The sequence below is a fragment of the Mandrillus leucophaeus genome, unplaced genomic scaffold (assembly GCF_000951045.1).
Source record: "Mandrillus leucophaeus isolate KB7577 unplaced genomic scaffold, Mleu.le_1.0 Scaffold801, whole genome shotgun sequence".
NCBI lineage: Eukaryota > Metazoa > Chordata > Mammalia > Primates > Cercopithecidae > Mandrillus > Mandrillus leucophaeus.
In genome coordinates, this window is record NW_012108709.1 from 713,195 (window position 1) to 738,321 (window position 25,127).

At 43.2% G+C, this 25,127-nt stretch overlaps 1 protein-coding gene across 1 annotated transcript in view; it reads left to right on the forward strand.

The window, feature by feature from the left end:
• Positions 1 to 25,127, forward strand: part of DOCK1 (dedicator of cytokinesis 1) — a 545,861-nt gene that overhangs the window by 445,229 nt on the left and 75,505 nt on the right. The window contains exons 39-43 of the mRNA XM_011967590.1: positions 2,958 to 3,106; positions 15,779 to 15,864; positions 16,081 to 16,237; positions 22,073 to 22,113; positions 23,274 to 23,364. Of these exons, the coding sequence (XP_011822980.1) occupies positions 2,958 to 3,106; positions 15,779 to 15,864; positions 16,081 to 16,237; positions 22,073 to 22,113; positions 23,274 to 23,364 (524 nt within the window). The remainder of the gene's footprint in view (positions 1 to 2,957; positions 3,107 to 15,778; positions 15,865 to 16,080; positions 16,238 to 22,072; positions 22,114 to 23,273; positions 23,365 to 25,127) is intronic.

A 25,127-nucleotide genomic window follows, 5' to 3' on the forward strand; every position in this document is an offset into this window, starting at 1 on the left:
TATGTTTAATGTCCCAGATTTTTTAACACCAGTGATTGCAAAGAGATAATTTAAACACCTACAAGGAGGCTTCTGACAGGGGAGGCCCTGGCTTCATGAGAAAACAAGATGTTGTTCCCAGGGGAAGCAGCTCCATGTTCTGTAACTAGAACAGACTCTAGGTGGGCTATGAGACTGGCAAGGACTGGAGCTAAAATATTCTCCTCATCACCTTCCTTTGTCTCAAAAGCGTGCCCTCCTTTTCTTTTAAGTCTACACTGCAGGAGTCACCTTGGTCCTCATTGGTTCCAAACCTGAGTTCATCATTAAATTTGAGCAAGATGTGCTCCAGGGAAAATCCATAATACAAATATCAAAAAAAAAAAAAAAAAACGGTGGCTACCAGAGAACATTCCCTCCCCACTCCTGCTCGCCTTGGGGACCATTGGTTTGCGAAGAGTCAGTCCCCAGGGTTGTCACTGTGCACAGAACTCGGTACCAGCTCCAGGCCAGTGTGTGTCTGTTCTAATAAGGAGGGTAATAATCAGAGGTTAAGCTACTGTCGTTTTGGTCGCTTCTTTTTCCAATCCCTGCTTCTACAACCACTTGTTACTGCTTTCTATGTTTTTCCCAGCTTGGAACAATAAAACCTGTTGGTGACAGACAGAACTTTATGACACTGAAATTGTGGTTGATGAACAACTTGCTGTCACCATCATCTGTTTTCTGAAACATTGGCTCTGACATTTTTTAGGCATAATACACGGAAAGTTGTCACCTGAGAGATGGAATATAATAGCGTTTTCAAGAGAATGCTTTGCAGCGGTTACAGGCCTTTCAGAAACATTAAGCATTTGGGAAAGTGATGAGAATCACACAGTGATAGTCTTAGTCAAGTTATTAATTATGTCGTAAAAGTTAAAAATAAGATGTTAATTACATTTTGTGTGTATGTCCATCCAATAAGAAGTCATTCAGTCTAATTATGAGAATTACCTATTTTCTTCAGTATAGTTATAGTAGCCACATTTGTTTAATGATTCTCTTTACAGAAATGTATATTCGCTGAATTGCAAAGAAAACTAAAGAATGTAGTTTCCTGATTGTGTAAAAATATTAATAAGATTGATTAATTTGGGATACATTGTTGGCGTTAACAAAATATCGCAAATATTTTATTCAAACATTTAATTTCTTGGGCATTCTTCTGTTATATTTCGGAAATGAAATGGTTTAGTTGCAGTGGGGTGAAATGAAAACAAAATCAAGATTTCTGAAAGACAAGAGGGTCGGCTTTTAAAAGACCACCTTTTTGATAGGACCTGCCTCTGAGTTTCGTTACGTCGCCTTAACTAAGGTCCACAGCCCCGTGTTTAGGAAGGAGTCTTCCAGGAGCTTCGTTCCGGAGGTGCAGGGTCCAGGCGGTGAAAGAAGCTTGGCAGCTGCTGTGGTTTCCGCCCGCCGCCATCGCTCTGAACTTGCCTGGTTCACTTCAAGCTCTTTAGGAGCTCACCCTGATCCTCAGAGGTGCAGCAGCCATGCACCCACAGGATATGGGGTCCTCAGCTGGGGTGGGGACAGTGGCAGTCAACCCACAGCTAGCAGGAGGAAGGGCCTGGCCATATCAGGCCCAACCACTGGCTGCTCGGCCCGGTCACCAGATTTCCCGATGGTGATCCTGGGCTAGCATCTTTCTAAGTCAGAGATAGAGGCCCAGGAAAGTACAATACCAAGATTTCCAACAAAAACCGTTGAAATTAAAAACATAAATTGAGTGCTTGTGAGAAGCCAGTCTCTACTTTCTGAGAGTTTATTTTAGAATTGTAATATCTCAGCAGTGGTGGATAAAATGACAGAAAATGACAGATCACTGACCTCTCTGTTCATTTTGCAATTACAGAGGACGAATAAGGGAGTGGACAGCTCAAACAGTTTCTCTTTCAGAGAGGCGGGTAGGGTCCGAGTGGCATGCAAAGATCCTGAGACAAGCAAACAGGGAAGGAATTTGCAAAATGAGAGTCACAGCTAAGCCTTCATAATCTCAGACCCCGGTTCAAATCCTGCTCCTCCCTTTCTCTGAACAGCTCGCAGAATAGCTTTGGGAACAGCCCACTTTCCTCATCTGTTTAACAGGTTAAGAAGGTGCCCATCTCACAAGGTTACTGTGAAAATTCAGTGAGATGATGCTTTCTCCTGAGCTTGTCATGTAAATTGTAAATGCTAGCTAATATGATCGTATTATGATTCACATTTGAAAACTTTTGAGAAACATTTTTCTTAGCTCTTTAAAAATCATATCTGGGACAAGCTAGGTGAGATGAGATACAATAAAGTTGTTCTTTAAATAAACATTTTCCTATCAAACAATAGCTCGAGAAGGTCGAATCACTGCTGTTTTTAGGGTTTCAGCCTCGGATGCCGGCGCCTTGATTTACTTTGATTGGAGTCATTTGGAATGTTGCAGAAATCACTCTGCATTATTTACAGAGGTGTCAAATGCTAAACTCATCTTCATAAGATGTGGGAGATAAAAAGGACCCAAGAGACTATCTGCTCTCTCTCATTTGTCGGCTCCTGTTCCTGTCACTGTGCACAGAGTTAGAGGCTGAGACTCCCCACTCGCAGCCCCTGCTCTATTCAGAACTGGGAATCAAGCTGCATGTGTTCTCAATCCGTGTGATAGAATCGGCTGCTTGTAAAACAGTGTTTATCTTCTCTGACAGAGAAGTCATGATTACAGGCTTATATTGCGCAGCTCTTTGAATAACTTCACTTATAAAATGTGGAATACAGGCCACCTCTTATACTAATGGCTGGGAAAGTTCAAAATCATCATCTGCAGAGAGAATTTGATGCATATTTTCAGGATCCTGCTGCTCAAAGTCACAGTGATCTGTGTTGTGTTGTTTTATCCATTTAAGCCCATTTTAGAATTCTATTTTTCTTTATTTCTGAATACTGTATTTCTTTATTCCAAGGTCAACACAAGATAAAGTTCATCCCAGAAATGGTGGGCCCAATATTAGAAATGACGTTAATTCCCGAGACGGAGCTGCGCAAAGCCACCATCCCCATCTTCTTTGATATGATGCAGTGTGAATTCCATTCGACCCGAAGCTTCCAAATGGTAAGGACGTAGATGTGCAGCGAGTGGCCGGGGATATGAAGGAGACAAACCCGAAAACCTTGAAAGAAACTTGTAGACAATTCTAGAGTTAAAGGTGCCAACGTGGAAAACACATTTTCCTACAGCTTGAGACAGAAAAGGTCTGTGATTTTCCTTATTGAAGAAGCTTATCATCCCTTGCACTCAACTTTCGGGAGGATTATTCTGAATTTTTAGCTCTTACTTACTTCTTTTAATCTGGGTTTACTTACACATTCAACCCTGGATAAAAGTCTCTTGCTCCCACTTCTTGGTACGTGCTCTTGTAGAGTGTTTACTCAAAGGTCATGTGTTATATTCTCTCAGTCCGGCTGCTTATTGCAGAATTATGGTATTTTGAAAGCTAAAGTCTTTGCTTTTATTCTCTTAAGTGTGTGTCTTAAGAGACTTAAGGTCTTTTGCCTGTGCGATGAAACTGATGAAAATTCCTCTAAGAAAGTGTATATAAAGTGCTCAAAACATACTGTGCCAAAGAGCATGAGGGACCAACTCTGCTGCATAACTTATGCTCAGGAAGTAACAAAATCTCCTGGATCCCAAGAAAATAAGTATATAGTGTTTATGTATTCTTGGGTTGGCACCCACACCCACACATATACAGGCACATCCCCACATACACATACACATGTGTATCCCCACACACACATACACATGTATATCCCCCACGCACACACACATATCCACACACACATACACATACACATGCACATCCTCACACACACATACACATGTATATCCCCCCACACACACACGTATATCCACACACACACACATGTATATCCACACACACACACGTATATCCTCACACACGCACACACGTATATCCACACACACATATACACATCCTCACACACACACATACACATCCTCACACACATATACACATGTATATCCACACATGTACACATACACATGTACATTCCCCACACACACATACACATGTATATCCACACACACACATACACATACACATGTATATCCTCACACATACACATGTATATCCCCCCACACACACGTATATCCCCCACACACACGGACATCCCCACACACACACACATGTGTATCCCCACACATACATACACATGTACATCCCCCACACACACATGTATATACACATACACATAGACATCCTCACACACACATACACATATATATCCCCACACACATATACACATACACATGCACATCCCCCCACACATACACACGTACATCCCCCCCACACACACACGTATATCCACACACACATACACATCCTCACACACACACACACGTATATCCACACACACATACACATACACATCCTCACACACACACACATGTACATCCACACACATGTACACATACACATGTACATCCACACACACACATACACATGCACATCCCCACACACATACACATGTATATACACACACACACGTATATCCCCCACACACATACACATGTATATACACACACACACGTATATCCCCCACACACATACACATGTATATCCACACACACACACATATATCTCCACACACATGCACATACACATGCATATCCCCCCACACACATACACATGTATATACACACACACACGTATATCCCCCACACACATACACATGTATATCCACACACACACACATATATCTCCACACACATGCACATACACATGCATATCCCCCCACACACATACACATGTATATCCACACACACACACACACACATATATCCCCACACACGTACACATACACATGCACATCCCCACACATGCACATGGTATGACTTTCTCCTTAGTGTACTAATGGTTTGGCCATGATGCTTTGCAGGAGACCTAGGAGAAGCCCAAGCGCTAGGGAGTCCTCTGAATTGAAAGATACCTTTTAAAAAGTATTATACTGGACCAGATGTGGTGGCTCACGCCTATAATCCTGCCACTTTGAGAGGCCAAGGCAGGCAGATCACTTGAGCTCAGGAGTTCGAGACCAGCCTGGGAAACATGGCAAGACTCCGTCTCTACAAAAAATACAAAAATTAGCCAGGCATGGTGGTGCACGCCTTGGTCAGGGAAATCAAGACTGCAGTGAGCTGTGATCACGCCACTGCACTCTCGCCTAGGTGACAGAGCCAGACCCTGTCTCTAAATAAATACATAAAAATTAAAAATTATTATAGCAATTCAAGTCAACATACTAAGCACTTTACATAGATTTTAGAGGAATTTGCAGAAAAATTCCTATAATGAAAGGAAATCAAAACTTCATCAATCAAGATAGTTTAGTGTTGGTGGGATCTAGTATTAAAGGGTATATTATCCTTACCCACCTCTGCAGTTTATCATTTAAGGGAGCTTTGAGTAGTTTATAGATTTTCATTGGTCATCTTCATCATATCACACGAAGGCAGCATCCACGAAGCATGATTTTGCTCTTTCGTAGAACAGAAAAGAGAGAGACAAAACCAAAACAGTCTCCACACCGTGAGTGGAAGTTGAGTTTAGATACTGAGGGCAGGGAGACTGAGGTTCACAGGCTTAGCCAGGTATTATCTGGGTCTTCAGCAAATCACTCAGCATCTTTTAAGTCTCCAATTCAAGCTTGTAACCTTGGCATGAAATAGAATCTACCAGAAAGGCGTGTAGTGAGAATGAAATAAGATCAGACCTGTACACCCCCTAGCATGGTGCCCGGCACCATAAAAGGCGGCTGTGGATGCTGCTGTTCTTTCAGGGCTCAAACCTCCCTTGGTCTGGGTGTTTGTGGAGTGCAGGGGGCAGCCTGCAGGGTGAGCCCCCAGTGTCTGCAGGCCCGTGGGGCCCAGCGCTGCATACAAACCTGGGCGTGGCCATTTCATCGGGGTTGCTCCCGAAGCTGGGGAGGAGCGCACGGGAGATGAACAGAGTCTGACTGCTGGAGCCATTTCCTTCAACCTTCACACGCCCACAACTGTGCTTCCAAACCCATTGCAGAGGAGCCTAACACCTGGCTAGGGTATCATTATTTGTTTTTTGCACTTTGCTCCACTAGGCAGCTTTTTATTTTTTTGAGTCGGAGACTCACTCTGTTGTCCAGACTGGAGTGCAGTGACGCAATCTCAGCTCACTGCAAACTCCGCCTCCCGGGTTCAAGCGATTCTCCTGCCTCAGCCTCTGAGTAGCTGGGACTACAGGCGTGCACCACCACGCCTGGCTAATTTTTGTATTTTTCGTAGAGACAGGGTTTCACCGTGTTGACCAGGATGGTCTCAATCTCTTGACCTCGTGATCCACCCACCTTGGCCTCCCAAAGTGCTGGGATTACAGGAGTAAGCCACCGCGTCCAGCCCTAGGCAGTTTTTTATAAGGTGACTGTTATTTTCACATTATTCTAACTGTGGACAGTAGGGAGGGCTTTAGTTTAACTTCCCCAGTGTAATGTCAGTTGTGCTGGGATGAGTGGTGTTAGTACCTGCCTCCCTTCTTCCTTCCTTTCTCCCTCCCTTTCTTCCTTCTTTTCTCCCTTCCTTCTTTCCTTCCCTTCTCTCTTTTTTTCCAAGATAGCAGAAGGTCTCCCTGTATTTATTTTTAATAATATTAAAGATAATTCGTTTTCGAAAGAACAGCTGTTTTTGTTTCTCTGGCTCACTCTCAGTCTGTGTATATACAAAGTGTTTGTATAAAGACTGTACTAATACAACATTGTAAATACTATACTTAGATTTTTTTGTTAATGTTGTTTCTGTTTGACAATATATCAAGGAGCTTTCCCTTAATTACAACATAGCAACCATGATATTAGTGATATTACTGATGGCATAAAATGAACTATCACTTTCTTGATATAACTGAGCATGTAGGTTGTTTGCAGATTTTCACTGCTGCGAATAACTGTGCAGTGAACACATTCATGCATATAGCTTGAATTTATTTTGAAAGTTTTCCCAGTATACATTCTCATAAATGTAATTACTGATTTCAAATATGTTTGTAACTTTTGATATTATTGCCAAATGGTTTGATGTTAGTACCATAAGATTTGCCCCATCTCTGTTGCTGCTGGCACGATATCATGGCCCCAATTTCACTGCCAACTCGTTGGAACTACGAATTATAATTTAAATGCTTTTTCCTAGGCAGAAACTTCATCTGACTTTTTGAATTTTATATAAATCAAGCCCAAAGAAGGACTTTGTGAAAAATTGCTACTAAAGAATCAGGCTAAGGGGGAAAGTGTATTTATATAGATAAATGTCACTAGCACAGAAAACTAAGATCAAAAGTATTTAAAATATCATTCCATTTGTCACTTTTTAAGCAGTCTTTGGGTCAAAATAAGGTTAAGAGCAGTTAGAATAAAGATGAATAAGAGTTTGATTTCTGAATTGTTCCCCTTTTCCCTCATATTCTTTTGTCTCATGGCTGCCTTGTGGTAGGTTTAAAAAATCTTACAATAGTCTTCTGAGGAAGTGGTTCATTTTCTCCAATTTGCAGGGGCCCCAGGTTTGCTAGGAAATGGTCTGAAGTTAAGGAGAGCCACAGAATTTGTGCCACCATTTTAAACACTGTCTTCCCATTGGGCTTCACACTCCACCCAGCGTCAGGAAGCATCTTTCCAGAAAACCAAACTGTTTTTGAGTAATACCATGAAACAGGTGGTATATTTAGTTCCATCTCATAAACACCAGACTATTTCACAGGCATGAAACATGCCATGCTTGGATGTATGTAAATCCAAGCGTAAGCGTGAAGACACAGATTCACCCACAAGAAGGACCCACCGAGCGTGGTCAGCTCCCTGAACTGTTGGTTCAGAGTCACCTGTTTTATCTGTGTTGTCATCTGCTTGAACCTCTGCAGACAAGGGATAGCGTACATTAAAGATCTTTAACATGAAGGCAGAAAAACTAACCCATGATTTAGAAAAATCTCTCTTGGATGTGAATCTGCTTCTGTGATTGGGAAAAGATCAGTTTTCTTCTGTTTGATGTGCCCAGCTCAGCTTCCCAGCTGGAATGCCCCAAGCCTGCAGCGTCGTCCCCTTTTCTGCCAGTCTCCTTGTCACTGGGTTTTCCGGCTGTGGGTCGCGCTGGCCTGGCCTTTGCTTGCTCCCCTGGCCTCCGTGGCAGTCGTTTGTGAAGCTTCATCAATCCTCCCTCTGTCTCGTCTGCAGCCTCCATCCTCTTTGCACAGTCACCGTTGCACTAGGCCAGGATTATTCCTGGGCCACAGCATTTGTCTCTTGACTTACTCTATCTACGTTTTCTAAGTCGTTTCTGCCCCCAGTTCCACTCGTCCCTCAGCTGGTCTTCTGAAGCACAAGGGATGGCCCCTATTCTTTGTTGGTGATGTGGGCCAATGTGTAGAGTGGGCATGTGTGTGGCGCATTGGTGCAGGGCTGGCCCCACCTGCTTCTCCATCCATGAGCTTCTGGGCTGGGGATGGTCGGCTGCTGCCTAACTCCTCTGCCACAAGCCCAGTTACCTCACCTTATTAGTCACCTCAGCAAGGGCTTAAGTTGCCTCCACTTTTATAGCAGATGTGCAAACCCTACTGGAGTGGGGGGAAGACATTAGGGGGTTTGTTTTTACAACACTTTAGTGTTTTGAACCCATGACAGAGCTTACGTTTTAAAGGTTGCTATGTCTTTTGGAGTGGAGCTGTTAATGTGCTACTGTTTGTGAAGTATGAAATAATATGTATGTCCAGGTTGTATTTTACTCTTACAATTGGAGTAGAGAGGAGACCTGCTGGATTCAGAAGAAAAACCTGCTATTTTACTCAGGATTAAACTGCACCAAACCATTACTGGAATTTTAAAAGCATGTGTTACAAATGGGCTTTTCTAACATTGCCCGGAGTTTCTGCTCTCGCGCTCGCTCCTCAGCCGCAGCGGAGGGCATCTCATTAGAACGTTCTTTCCCTTACACCTCCTCAAGAGCCTGCTGATTTCCTGTCTCCACTTGTGCAAGAAAGAGCACAAATTTTCCTTTGGAACAGACTCAGCCTCGCCCTTATCCTGCTTCTCCAGGGTCCATGTGTTGAGTGGGCTCTCTTGGCGGCAGGATGGGGTGGCATGGAGTTATCTTTTCATGGGCCATGTCCTCCTTGTGGCCTGGGACACTCTCTCCAGGGCTGCAGTGAGTGCCTTAGGTCAGCTTGAGAGCACTCGCTCTGGGGAGGTGGCGATGAAGCTCCACGAAAGGCTCCAGGCTGAAGGTCCCTAATGCTAGTGGAAGCCCTCTGTGAAGGGCTGTGCTGTGCAGGGGCTGGGCCAGACAGAAGCCTGTGAGATGGGAGGCCCCCAGATGTGCACAGTGGCCATGAATTCTTCTTAGAAATCCTTCCAGGCCGGGCGCAGTGGCTCACGCCTGTAATCCCAGCACTTTGGGAGGCCGAGGCAGGTAGATCACCTGAGGTCAGGAGTTCGAGACCAGCCTGACCAACATGGAGAAACCTCGTCTCTACTAAAAATACAAAATTAGCTGGGCGTGGTGGCGCATGCCTATAATCCCAGCTACTAGGGAGGCTGAGGCAGGAGAATTGCTCGAGCCTGGGAGGCGGAGGTTGTGGTGAGCCGAGATCGTGCCATTGCACTCCAGCCTGGGCAACAAGAGTGAAACTCCGCCTCAAAAAAAAAAAAAAAGAAAAAGAAATCCTTCCTACTTTCACAGTCGTATGTTTCACTGTGGGCTGGGTCCACAGCCATAGAGCTCTGGTCCATTGACAGAAAGGCGCTCCCAGCGACTGGACGCTGCGTGACGCTCTAGCAGTCTCACACCTCTCTCCCATCCCAGCCCTGTTTATGTACGGCCAGGAGGCTGCTGCCTGTGGAGGGATATCTTTTCCTCCTAGAGCTTGTAGTGTGAACACTGCAGGCCGAGGGAGGTGGGGATGCATGTGCGAAGCCCCAGTGGATACCTACTGTAGCCATGCCCCTGAGGTGGCCCCCAGCCCTGTGGCTGCTGTCATCAGCCACCCCCTACATCACTGGGCACTCTTGTGCCACTTCCCTGCCCTGTCCATACTCAAGGCCACTGTGGACATCTGGGGCCTCCTAGGCATCTGTCTGGCCAAGCTCCGGCCAGAACATGGCCCTTCACAGGGGAAGTTCCATTAGCATCAGAGACCTTCCGTCTGGAGGCCTTGGCAGAGTTTCATCACCACCTCCCCAGAGCCAGCTCTGTCAAGCTGACCTAAGGCACTCACTGCAGCTCCTCAGCAAAAACCCATTTCTCGTCTCTTCTGCCTCTTTTGTCTCTGAGTGCTCCCGCTGCCTGTGGTCATCCTGGCTCTTCCAGCACTTTCTGTGAATCTTTTTATGATCCGGATGCCCCAGCCATTCTCCTAACTCATCCCCCCACTGCTGCTTCTTCCTGTCCTGGTGCCTAAGGGCACATTCTCTGCCCCCTTTCCTTACAGCTGGCCAACTCCTCAAGACACCACCACAGCTGTGGTCATCCCACCCCCTCGCCCTGTCCCCACCCCAGTCCAGAGAGTAGCATGTTTACCCCTAAACTCAGGACTCTAGGAATCTCCACTTGTTTGAAAGGAGAGACCCTCCTTGGTAAGATTTCGGAACTGAGAAGCTGGCAGGGGAGATATGGAGCGGCATTGGGGTCTTCATGTCCCTTATCCCATCCACCTGGACGAGCCTGCCCGTGGTCACAGGAGATGAGCCCGCCCCTGGCCTTAAGCTGACTCTCCCTACCTCACCAAGAACCCTGCCCTCCCATGGACCACACTCCAAGTCTCACCCTCATACTGGATTTTGCTTCATAATAAAAAGCATACTTTTAAATTCCCTCCTGGCATCTTTTTAAAGAATTCCATTTGTTATGCCTTTGGAAAATACAGAACTAACAGCTGAGAATTGCAGCAAATGACCATGTGGGCCATAGACCATTAATAAAAATGGAATGGAAAAAGCTGCCCAGCAAAAATAATATTTTCAATCATGGAGCTATTTTCTGTCATCTTTGTGAGGCTCAGTAAAATGCTCCACAACTTCCAGAAATTCCCATTTAGTCCTAACAGTATTAGAACATGAGTAATCTTCATGTCATCAGTGTTGCCAGGCTCCTGTTTGAATAATCTCTTCCCGCTGCCCGTGCCGGTAACCAGAAGCCAGTAATTGAACAGCCGGGTGAATGTCGTCGGCTTCTGCCACTTGGTGGAAAGGCCAATGTATTTTCCACTGTAATATGAATGTGAATGAGTTTGGTAGCAATTCTGTCTTGTTTATTCTTTAATTCATTGGGATTTTATTTGTTGGTTTGTTTATTTTTGCTTTCGATGTCAAAATAATTCTTGCCTAAAGAGGAAATACGGCACAAGAGGCTTCTGTTTCATTGAATCCAGACCCAAAGATGGTCTGAGAGGCTGTGGAAACCAATATCGTTGACTCCAGGAGCAGTGACTCTATTGAATTCCATTCTTAAAAGCCCTCCAACAAAGAGATTCTCAAACTTCCATAATCCCCTTTAACCAAATTAAACAGGACTAATTTTGAGGCCATGTTCCCAGACTCCACTGGAATTGCATGCAGCCCTAAAGTCACTCTGATCTGTGTCGTGTAGATGTAAGGAGCCGCTGCACCTGTCACAGGCATCAGCAAGGTGTCATGGCCTGTGATGGACAGCTCCCCAGCCAGGCAGCTCCACATGAGTTGCACTGGGTCCTCCAGGCTCATGAGTGTTTCACGAGAGCTCCAAGGTCAGCAAGCCCCCTGCTTGGTGGACGTAGGAGGATGTGGAGGTTTTTGAATGTGGGATGAAGTGCCACTGATTAATTAAGTGTGTAATTAAGTTTTCGGAGCAGTTAGGCAAGAAGAATGCTCTCTATATAAAGATATGAATGTGTCTGAGCACAGGAACTCAAGGCTGAGTGAACTCAGTCCTGAGTTCCACCCAGATGCAGTCCAGCAACTTTCTCCCGCCCACCTCCTCCTGCACATCCTCAAGGGGTAAGGTGTGGCTGTGCAGTTTCATCAGATTGGCCCCATTCCGGGGAGAGAAGGCAGAGGGAGTCTGATTCCTTGGTGCCCTCTGAAACCAGGAGGTGGTCCAACACCACGCCCCTGCCTGCAGTATCTTCTGAGCATTTTTTCTTTAAATACAGGAGAAACTAGAGCACTCTGGGCAAACAGCAGCATTGTGCTAAGGTTTATTTGTAAAGGGTCAAATAAGCCCTTCTGCTAATGTACTTAGCAGACCATGTCCATAGATGTCAGATTTCACCCAGCTCTTGATGACCTCGGAGCCCTCCGTCAAGGTGGTGAGTGATCTGTGCAAACCTTTCCACCGTGGCGCAGCCTCCTGCTGCGCTCCCACAGAACGCTGGAGCTCTTCTATTGTGTAAAGCGTGGTCCTGGCTGGCTGGCAAGTGCAGGCTGATGTTAGACATTACAGACGTATAAAATTATACATGCATTAGTAAGAATAGTAAATCTCACCCAAAACAAAAATTATGCATTCCAAACCACATATAATTGGCTTTTGGATTAGCACTACTGGGATCCTTCTCTCCATGATCTTTCAGATAGGTGCCATAGCCTATGGTTAACTGTGGCAGTGAGTGGCAAAAGCAGTGGTTCCTTTTCAAGTTAATTGAATTAACAAGATGTCAATACTGCTTTGAGCTCAGCCCCCTGATTCCATCACGTTCAATTTAACAGCAACTTTCCGAAAGGCCTTCTGTCCATAAGTGTTCTCTTGTTTCATGTTCTCAGAGGGCCGCTAGTATCAGACGCTTAGAGACTCTCTGTTCAGTGTTTTAAGTTGGACACCCTGTGAGTATTTTTGTAGCAATATTAGTGATTCAGAAAAGAGAAGAAAATATAATGGTTTTGCTTATTATGTGAGTGAGCCTCTGCCACCTTTTGAGCAACGCAGGAAACCCTTGCTAATTTTATCCCAGCCGCAGAGAACCTTGTTGCAAATCAGCAGACAATGTGCATTTACGAGGAAGATAATAAGCATGATTTTTATAAAACCAGCTCTGCTCTATCAGCAAGTGTACTGTCTCCAATTTAGTGGGACAGGATCATTTCATTCTGATTATAGTAACAGTTCACAGCACACTAGCGAATCAATTCGAGTGTGTTCTGTAAAAATTAACGAGGATCCTAGAATTGGAGGCTAGCTGTAGATCTCTGGTATTGAATTCTTGCTAATAAACAGAATAGGGTGGCCAGGTGTTTGTGTAAATTACTTAGTTTGGACTAGGGTTAGCAAAATTAGAATCAGCTGTGTTGTGATGGACTTACTATTCATCCACTTTTTTTGGAAATCATTAAGTTCTTCAGTCAAAATTTGATCAGCAGCACAGCCAGGTAGCTGTAGCTTCCCCATTGCCGGTGTTTGTGACAGCTAGATTTACGTGGAAGCAGAGAAAACATGCCGTTTTCATAACCTACACTCCACGTTCAGATCCCTTCGGATTGACCAGTGAGGAGCGATTTTAAATGCTTGTGTGTTTGCCCATGTTTCTCTGCACCTTTCTCTGCATTCTCTGTACCTTCCGTGTTGTCTGTACTCATTAAAAATACATGAAACTGAATCATGTTTTGATTAAATTTAATTTAATTTTGTGTCTTTATTATCTGTCCTAAAGCATCAGCCCTCATCAAATATTTAGTCTTTGAAGTCTGTCTGGATCATGCCACCACCTAGGAGATGGGACTGCCTTGAAATGCCAACTTTTGGGCTACTACCAAGTGTTCTCCCTTGTATCTGATTCCAAAAAGAACTACCTTTTGCAGAATTATTTTCTGTAAAGAGCAGGATAGTAGTGTTTAGTATCAAAAGGTTGTTATTTTACGGTAAAAATCGTTAATGTGAGATTTCAGGTGAAAAAAATAAAGCAAGTCATTCCTCCTTCAATAGAACCATCTGTCTAAAAATCCCTCAACTTCTTAGGCCAGACAGAATCAAAAGAAGTGTTTATTTGGGGGAAGAGACCGTGGAGAAGATCAAGAAGAAAATTGGAGAGATTCGCTAAGGTCCAGGTTCTGGGAATGTTACTGAGTCCTTGATGTCAGGCAAGAATCAATACTTCTCTCCAGCCCTGAAAGCCTGTGTTTCATCTGCAGTGTGATACAGCTGTGGCTTTGGGCAGTGTGTACTGATCAAGGACAGGCAGGGCGTCTGTGTCCATTTTGAGGCCCCTCCTTGGGTATCACCACTCCTTGCTTATTGCTTCTCAGGGGGCCATAGTCACCTGCAACTGCTGAGGCATCCCCAAGTCTCTGGTGCCCACAGTGTCTGTCACAGGCACTCTGGATGAGCTGTTTTCACTTCTGGGCCTGGCTTGGCCAAGAATGCAGGTTGTGATTTATCAACGCTGTAGACCACTCCTTTGCTGACATATTAAGCCCTCTCCAGCTTTATCCAGTCTAAGAACTTTATCCAATCTCAGTTGGTCTAAGACTAACTGTCTTCAATAGTTTCTATACACACAGCACATTCATTCCATTACAGCATCAAAGGCACTGTTTGAGGTTTTGGGGCTGGCTAGAGCAATGACCAAAGAAAAATTCTTCCTCTCACTCAGCTTAAATTCCACTGGGATCCTAATAACAGTGGATGGCTTGAGCATTGTTGCCTGAGAAAGTAGGTGATTGAACATGGCTTTAAAGAGATCCTGGAGACCCTTGCGTACATGCCCGTGGCGTACCTGCTTTCTGAACCCTGAATTCAGCTTTCTTCAATTCTTCCTTTGTCTATCTTCTTTCAGTTTAGAGTGTGCATGTCTCATATTTATGTGAACAAACAATCTCACAGCCCTTCCTTGCTACTGGCACAAGTCAATGGTAATTCAGGGTCCCCTGCAACATGGCTGATCACCAGGCCAGAGTCCCAGTACTGATGTGGCTGTGAACTCTGCCAGGGATGGGGAACTGGGCAGTGAGGATGGAGAAAACACGTCCATTGTTATTGAGGTTTTTTTCAGCCTGATCAGACGCTTGAAGACGTTTTAGAGATTTCCACCTCTCCAGAATTTAGAGTTTTTCTAAAAGCATGGATCTGAGACATAACTAGCTGATACTGGCAACCCTTCTGCACCCTGATTCCCAGGAAATTTAATCAGAAGCTTGGGGATGGAGGATCGGCTGGAGATGGACCTTCTTGAGGTGCCTGCTGGTCTGTCTTTAGGAACGTTGCTCCTCTTGCTCTTTAGAACATTTTTTCAGCCAGAGTGAGGTATTTCACTAGGATCTATCAAGGAATGGCAGCTAAGTGGCCCCTAGGATGTTTTCAGATTGCCGAGAACTCTTCACTGGCAGGAGAAACACCATCTGCTCATTTCAGGAACCAACGAGCTATTTTGGATGTTACGTGTTCGTAGAGATGAAATTTGAGACTTTTTTCCATGCTGTGCTTTGATTTTTTTTTCCCCCTACAGTTTCCTTGTCTTTCTTCCCCTGGTTCTTGCTCCTGCTATCAGGACATACATGTTCAGGCTCCATTAACCAGAAAAGGAAACGAAAGGTCCCCCTGTGGCAGGGGATCATCAGAAACTCCAGGGGTTCTGTGTTGGCAACTCTTAAATGAGGCTTCAAAGGCAGAGGGTAGCGTCTGGGATGATCTCTCTTGTTGATTTATGTGCTATTGACACTCAAGTCATAAAATGAAATACCCGCCATGCTGATTATTTACGCTTCCTCTGTTTAATTATAGTTTGAAAATGAGATCATCACCAAGCTGGATCATGAAGTGGAAGGAGGCAGAGGAGACGAACAGTACAAAGTGTTATTTGATAAAATGTAAGTGTTGATTAGCAGTGGGATTTATGTCGGAGAGATATAGAGCTCTATATCTCTCAGGGAGAGAGAATTAGGGAGACCGTAATTAGACTACAATGAACTTTGTAGCCCAGAAATAATTAAAATGTGTTAATAATGGAAAATAGTTAAAATTGCACCTCGGTTGAGTTTCTTTTTCTGAGTGTGATTAACAAGGTGTGTATAATTATTTTTCAGCCTTCTGGAGCACTGCAGGAAGCATAAATACCTCGCCAAAACAGGAGAAACTTTTGTAAAACTCGTTGTGCGCTTAATGGAAAGGCTTTTGGATTATAGAACCATCATGCACGACGAGAACAAAGAAAACCGCATGAGCTGCACCGTCAATGTGCTGGTGAGTGAAAGGTTAATCACGTGTTTTCAGTTTTCACAGCACACCAGGAACTGAAGCAGGGAGTGCCCCAGCCCTTATCTATGACAGTCAGCCACGAAGCTTTCCACGGCAGAACAATCTCCTTTACTTGTTTCCTCATCTATTGCAGGGAAGGAATCATAAAGTTGTCCACTCTGAATAAGTCTGTAAAATTGTCCCATCTCTGGACGTTTTAACATAGCTCTCCTAGTCATTGTGAATGATGAGTCATCGTATTTTGCAGCCAGGGTAGTGCCTCCTTGATTACACCCTTAAGGCTTTGTGATTAGGAGACTATAAACGCATGCTATGTAGTAGGTGGGCTGAATGGTGGCCTCAAAAGTAGATCCATCCCCCAGTCCTTAGAACCTGAGAATGAGACCTTATTTGGAAACAAGAGGCCCTGCAAATATAATTAAATTAGGAATCTCAGATGGGATTATCCTGGATTACCTGCAAGGGGAGTGGAGAGGTACTAGCTCCAATGACAGGTGTCCTCATAAGAGACAAAAGAGGAGAAGACACAGAAGCAGAGGCTAGACCTTGTGAAGATGGAGGCGGAGATTGGAGGGATGCAGCCTCAAGCCAAGGAATGCCATGAGCCACCAGAAGCCTGAGAAGGCCAGGAAGGATCCTCCCCTAGAGCTTTCTAGGGGAACGTTGTCCTACTCACACCTTGATTTCAGATTCTGGCCTCCGGAACTGTGAGAAGAAACATCTGTTGTTTTAGGTTGATGGTAATTTGTTACGGCAGCCACAGGAAACCAGATCTGGGCACCATGGAGAGCAGACGCCTGGGTGACCTTGGCTGCTGCCATCTGTCTGCCTTTTGCATTCCTGCTGTTGCCCTGATACAGCTGGGTTCTGTGGACACCGCCTTCCTGGTGTCGTTGTGGTCCCTAATCCAGGAAATCCGTTAGTACTGATGAGCTTTTGGGAAGCTTTGCGACAAGCTCAGCTCCCGGCCAGCCTCATGGCTCTCAGCAGCCTCGTGACTCCCACAACCTGGCTCCAGAGCTCTCTGCTTCTCCCTTCGCTGCTTCTCTTATAAGGAAACACAAGGGCTGACTCCTGGCCGTAGTAGGGCTTTCCTCAAGTTTCCTTGCCTGTCCCATGGCAGGAATGCAAGAAAATACTACTCCTGCTTTGCTCTGCTTACCTCCCTTCTCTTCCCAGCCACTGGCCTCTGGATTTCAGAGTCGCCAATAACATTTGGATACATAGCCCTCACTGCCACATCCACCTTGTATGTGGACTTGTGGGTGCTTTATGCTCACGGAAATGGACTTCTGTGCCAGGAGGAACATGACACATCATTCATTCTTTAAAAAGCCAGAGTTGTGTGGATTAAAAAGATAAACGAAAAGGAATACTTTCACTTTTCATCGACTGTGGTATCAGTGCTGGATCTGTGCTTTGCCATGAGGAATTTCACAGCTAAAAGATCATGAGCAGTCTTCGCCCCTTCATCCCATGGCTGGACAACCTGGTTAGGCTAATGATAAGCATTTCTCTAACACGTTTTCCTTTCCTTAAAAGTCTAAATGTAAGGAACCAGTTTTTGGTCTAGCGTGTAGAGCTTGCAAATTGTCACTCCCGTCCTCACAACAAGAAAAAAGCTGAATAAATGGAAAACAATCAACAATTATTAGTTCCATCTTCTTAGATCCATAGACAAACTTCTGACCCCAAAGTCAGAGAAACAAGAAGATACAAAGACCCACAGAGTGGAAGCCCAGGAACAGAAACCACCACTGGAGCCGGTACTGGATTCCTTTTACCCAGTCCATCATACTCACTTTCAACGTATTATCACAATGCACACTAAAGACAGAAACACAGTGAAGAGGCAGAGCAGGCATTAGAACCAGACTCTGATATGGCAGAGGTTTTGAAATCATCAGAGCTGCAATTTAAAATAACTATGATGAATATCCTAAGGGCTCTAGTGGAAAAAGTAGATAAAACACCAAAGAAGATGGGTAAAGCACTGCAACAGTGCGAAGAATGCCTCTGATGGTCTCGTCGATCAACTGGACACAGAAGAATCTGTGAGCTTGAGAAATCTGAATGTTTGCAGATCCATCATAGTGTCTTAGGCTACTGTCGAAATTACTGGCCTCTGATGTCTGACCCTGAGGTCTGGGCCGTGACTGTGTTTGTCTTCATATTCGCCTGGAGACTGAGCAAGGGGTACAGCAGCAAGCTCTGCCCCAGGTCAGTTGGTTTGATCTGACAGACAGGAAAGAACCTGGCGCTTGCTTCACTGTCTTCTTGCATTCCAGCCAGCGTTCAAAGTAATGTATTGTCATGGTGCCAACGTAATTGACGTGAAATAGGAACCAGTATTTTTCTATGGGAAAGAAAGGGAGACCTTTACAAAATCCTTCCCTATTATGGACATAACTTTTTAGTGTTCCTCCTAATCCTTAAGGGGATCTAAGAGGCTGATAAGTGCCCAGAAGGAAGAATTATCAATAAGTTTTTTAGTTTTCCGACTTTGATGATTGAGTCTTCTATTTGTTTTAAGCAAGATCTCTTAGGTTCACCAGGACGTGGAACAGTAGAGAAATGGTGGTGTGCTCTGAATATGGGCTCTTATGACCTGAATCTAGGGTCAGGAAAAAAAACTCTTGTATTAAAACCTATAATCACACTTTCTAATGTGAACTTGTGTTCCTCTTTCATTCAGAGCCTGCCTCAGTGCCCATGTACTGTTACTGTGGTCGGCACTTGCTCAGTTTTAACTAAGAAATACACCCAGGGTTCTCAAGATTATCTGACATTATTAACTTTCTTCAAATGGGAATGTCCTGAGTCATTTAGTGAAAAGTCAAGTGTTATGTTCTTAACCATTTCCTGGGGATGGTAAAATGGATCCCAACAGTCACCGTTTTTTCATTTAGAAAATAAATCTGTGGAATAAAGAGAAACAAGAAACCAGAGTTTTAAAGATAGGTAGCTAGGTGTCCTAACCATAAATACTCACCGCCCAGCTCCATTTCCTGGTCAGGTTTTCCCTTTCCTCCTGATACTTTTATTACAGCAGCAGAGTTTAATAGGGATGGGTATGTATAACCATCTCTAAATGAATATAGATGTATAGATATTAGAGATGTATAAAATATACTCTTTTAGTCACTAAGAGTATAAAATATACTCTTTTGAAGCCTAAAGTTAAAAAATTAAATAAATAAAATGAATATAGAATTTACTGATGCTCTTTAAGTCTGTTGCCAAGTTTTCTTTAGAACCAGCTTTGTGGTTTCTTACCAAAACACAGTTAGTGGAACATTGTAAGCTGTGTGAGCTCCTTCACGTCCTATTTTTTTGCCCTTAAAAGAACAAAAATGGGATCGAGTACAGTGGCTCACACCTATTGCACTTTGTGAGGCCAAGGAGGGAGGATCACTTGAAGTCAGGAGTTTGAGACCAGCCTGGCCAACATGGTAAGACCCTGTCTCTACTAAAAATACAAAAATTAGCTGGGTGTGGTGTTGGTGCCTGTAATCCCAGCTACTCGGGAGGCTGAGGCAAGAGAATAGCTTGAACCCGGGAGGCAGAGGTTGCAGTGAGCCCAGATCACACCACTGCACTTCAGCCTGGGCAGCAGAGGTAGACTCTGTCTCAACAACGAAAGAAGAAAAATGAAAATGAAAAAGCAAGAGATGCGAGCAGTCACGCTCCTTGGCCACCTAAGTCCGCAAGACATCCCCTGCAAGGATATCTGCATGTATATTGGATCTTGGATATATATTTGTAATTCTTTAACTAGGATTTCACTGACACCTCATAATGGAGCATCTTTAATTATTGGTCACTAACGTTGCTGAGTGTCACTTAGTTCTTCTGCGCAGTCATCCACACATCCCATCTCTGAGACGGGTAGACTTGTCATTACTTTGCAGATGCCGGTTACTTCTCTTCATGGCCCCGTGACAAGGCTAATTAAATGCAGAGTGGGGTCCAGTATTTTTAAAATCTTGGTATCTGTTTTAGTCCAAAATGGAAATATAATTCTGATGTCGGCGTTCTGAAAGATCAATGCCTAGCGGTGGATTGGAGTTGGGGGGCCGGTCCCAATGGGGTTCCTCTGGGAGCTGAGCTGCAAGCTTGGCACAGACGTCAGTCAGCCCTGGTGTAGGGGGACTTGAGAGACAAGGCTGCCCGCGGAGTCCAGGAGGAGTGGGAGCACCGCGTGGACCTTTACGTAAGAAACACAAAGGTTTTATATAGAAATTGGGATTGGAGATGAGTGTACTTCGGTTGTGGAGAGGTTTTGAAGTCCTAGGAAGGGAACAGGACTCAGCACAGGCAGAAAATAGAAGACATTTCGTATCTCCGAGAGAGGAATGAAGGTCGCATGATATTCCCGTTGTGAAATTGTAAAGAAAAATGATCAAAACCTGAGAAAGGATTAAAAATACGAGTAGAGAAGGGGCTGGTGTGAAACCCTGGCTTGTAAATACTGGCGAGATTGAGTTGGAAATGAAGGACTTATCGTCTGCCTTTGATGCAGATTCTCTTTGTTGCGACGCTGAGTTGTCTGCTGAAAATATCCTCATTACTGAGCCGTGTCATATGAACTGGAGGACATTAAAATGTCAGAGGCAACGAAACTTGAAAATCTTGGTGCATTTTTCTAAATGTGCCCCCGCTTATTTTCTAGACTTAGTTATCATTTCTTTTCAGAGACATCAATTGTAGAAGCAATGCTGGGTTTTGCTCATGAAATTAAAGAGCCTACGCCATTTTCTTGGATAATTGTATGTCTCTGTAATGGTGATATTCACTAGTTACTTCAGGCTCCAATTCTAGAGAACTAACATCGTTTTTAGGTGCTAAATTGCACATTGAAAGTGACTCTGATGTTTCCTTACCTTAGGCCTTGTTAGGTGACTTCTGTGCCCTTCTGGTGGCTCCTGTGTGAAAAAGGTTTTAAAGTGTTTATGGAGATGTTCACCTTAAGAAATATAATTTTGATAGAAATATTGTTGCTCAACCAGACGATATTTTCCAGTAAAGATGTAGAACTAATCCATTGGTTTTAATCTACTAACTAAGCTTTCTCCATCAGTGTGTATACACAGGGATCTTTTTCGGAGGCAGCCCATTTTTGTTTTTAACCGTGGTTTGGAAGGTTTGTCTGCCTGGAACAGTGCTATCTACCAGAAAGTTCTGGGATAATGGAACTGTCTTGTGTCTACACTGTTTGATACAGTAACACTAGCTCCATGAGGCTGTTGAGCACTCCAAGCGTGGCAAGTGCAGCTGGGGGAAGTGAATTATTTATTCAGTGTTAATTAAATTTACTTTACCTTTTAATATATGTCTTTAATATATTGGCTAGTGTATTCATACCTCAGATCTATATTATCATATTGTCTTTTTTGCTGAGGCTGGGCCCAGAAAGCTTTAAATCATGTTGATGATACTTATTTGCTTATTCCCAAATTTGGGATATTTATTTATGTATTCGTTTGTTCTCATAAGATTACTCTGGCTAAGATATCACATCTTCATGTCTTTTTGGGTAATACTTTGTTTTAACTAAAGACAAGTGACTTTCAAGTGATAGGAGTTGATTTTAGTCGTTACAGTGTTCAGTGTAGAAATGGAATTGTGTTTGACTAGCAAAAAATAAAAGTGAAGAACCGTGTAAGATGGTTTTGCAATTTATGTGAATTTATGGTTCTGATCCGAAGAGCTGGGTCCATTTGGCCGTGTTTGACAGAAGATGAAGTATCTTGAATTTTTAATGTGCATGTGACACCTTTTGTGGAACAGATTTCTTAAGACAGTATTATGGTTTTTCAGAATTTCTACAAAGAAATTGAAAGAGAAGAAATGTACATAAGGTATGTATGCATCACACTTGTTTGCATGTTAATTATAAATAATAATGTATGTTGTATGTTTACCTATGCTGAGAAATGTGTTATAGCCACAGAGGTTTATTTTGTAGAAAATTGTGAAACGTATAAGGTAGAGTTTGGTGGAGCTCCTGGATACATTCTCAGCCCTCGTGCAGCCCTCGTGTTGTCCAGACTGGTGCTGAGTTCTTGGTGGTCACCTTTCGTCAACTCAGAAGCAAAACTACTAATAATTGTTTCACAGTGTTTTGTCCCTGTTGACCAACTCTTGTGGCCCTTTTGCAAAAAGATAAGCACATACATTTTAATGTTTCACAGTAAGTTATATGATCCAGTGAGAAATCCAGTTATAACTTTACCAGACATAGGTGAGTGATAATTTTTCGGTGTGCTGTTAGTTAACGGATGCCCTAGTCCCATGTTTTTTATGTCTTTCTTCCATGAAGAAGAGAAATGTTTTGCATTGCCTGCTGGATTTTGCTTCCCTACTCACCTTGCTCCCTGAAGTGAGGGACTGTGATTGAGTCCCTCTCTCTTGGTTACTTCTAAAGTCTAGTGTCAAATAATTAGGAAGATTACCACTCTGGACACTAGGAGAAGGATGTAACCTACGCAGCATGAGTTTTTAGTGATGTGTTTATTACATTGAGTGTGGTTGTCTAATTTTCTATTTCTAGGTTTTTTTATTTCTCCTTTTTAAAAACATACTATATGAATTCAATAACTCAGTTACCTGTATTTCTTTATGGCAAAGAAATTCTTTTGATCACGTTGACTGTAACCATTCGAGCTCTTTATTCTGATGGATTTGTAGTTTTACAGATTTCGTTGTGCATTTGGACTCAGTAGAAATGTAGGAAATCACAATCAAGCATTGGGTGTCTCATTAAAAATGTTTAAGGGAAAATGAAAAGGAATGAGAAATTTAAAGGAAAATTCTACCTTTGTGTATCATCTTTATCTTTTTCCTGAGTTTTTCTTAGTGCTTTCTGTACCAAAAGTTTTTAAGGCATGATGAATTATGAACATTGTAAAAAGAAAGTATAGCTGTGATTTACTGTTGAACATAGAATTTAGCTCTTGCAATCCTCAACACAAATTATTTAGTGACATTTGAAGAACATACCTCTGTCTTCTTGTCTCAGGTATTTGTACAAGCTCTGTGACCTGCACAAGGAGTGTGATAACTACACCGAGGCGGCCTACACCTTGCTTCTCCATGCAAAGCTTCTTAAGGTAATGTCAATTACATGACGATTCCATTGTTATACATTCTAAGAGTATTGAGAATTTCATTTTTCCATGACAAATTTTAGTAAGTATAACTTAAGGTTTTATGAAATTGACTAAATAAATGCAAGGATACAATCAAAAAAATTTAGGATGTACTTTCGTTAGAGATTTGTCCCTTCTGAATGCAGATTTAATTAGATGTTGTAGCAGGTGATCACTAAGCATTGTAAACTCCCATCCTTGGCTGTGAGCTGACAGCAAGTTAGAGATTCTACAATTCCTTGTTCAGGACTAGAGGACTCCAGGACAGTGAAGAACAATATCAAGAAGGAATTTTCCTGGTAGAACAACTAAGAGATAGGGTGAGACACACCCCTAATTGTCTTAGTAAAGAGTTAGGGACCAGATCATGACTTTTCACTCTATCAGTTCACGTTGAGACCTTCTGCTAGCGCTCTCTGCCTGATTCTTCTAAAGAGTATTGCTCCTAGCACAGGTCTAGCATGACAACTGTCAACTCTTAGTGGTCCTTTTATTACTCAGATAGCTTCAGACATTGACTTCCTTTGTTTACAGTGATGGATGGATGGATGGATGGATGGATGGATGGATGGATGGATGGATGGATAAATTGCTGTACAGCCTCTAGTTTTATATTTCACAACTTCAGCAAGTTATTAGATGATCTTGCTCATGACATCCTTGTAAAAATTTGAAAAATTATGAACTGGATGAATAAGAACAGTTACAAGAATTAGAATTTAGTTTGGTGGCATTCCGCAAGACTACTCATTCAAGGAGTCATGTTTCCAAATCTAGGCCAGCCTCCTAAAACCAAAAATGTAATGAAAGAGAACCAGAGAAAATTACACTAAATGGGTATTAAGTAGTGTCAGTTAGGTAATAGGAGTTCAGGAAGACATTGTGTTATGAAGTAAAACTCTGGTAAGACTCTTTCCATCTTTGGCCCGATGCTGAAATTTCTGCTAGCTTCTGTGACACAGATATACACAGGCTGCCCTAGAGACATTTGGGAGTGGAAGTTGGCCTCTGCCTGGAAACAGCAGTGTCTGTTACAAATAAACACACAGAGCTCAGCTCAGTCTGGAGGCCTCATCAGTTGTCCTCCTGAGGCTGGCTGGCTGAGGACCCATTTGGCCCCGTGCCATGTAAGGCTCTCCCAAGGAGCATAATTTATGAGGATGGAGATTTCAGTTGGTACATCTGATACCAGCTCTCACACTCTGAATTCTGACGGCCTTCATTTATTCGAAACTCAAATTTCAGTAACAAGGTGTTTTTGCAAATGTGAAGATATTTCTTTTACCCCAGGGAAATTAAAATGGGGTTGACAAACTGCTCACTCAACCCTTACTCCGTCTCTCACAGAATGTAAACTTTTATATGCGTGTGTGAATGTAAAACATATATATGTGCATAAAAGCATCATTTGTTTAATCATTGGATTTATTGAGTACAGATGGGTTTGTCACAAACTGCATGATGGTTTGTTTCACAGCTCAAATCGATAGGCCCAATTGCATTAGCATTTCCCCTGGGCTTCTGAATTTTCCAGTTTAATGGTGAATTCTACATAATCTCTCTCCATATCTTTTGCCCCATTACATTTTGCAATTTTTTCTAAGTGTGTTTTGATATTACTGTAAATGTGAATTCATGCTATTTAATCAACTCACCAAAGGACATGATTTGTATCGTTGTGAAAATTCTTCAGTATGACAGATATATTATTGTTTGTTAACTGA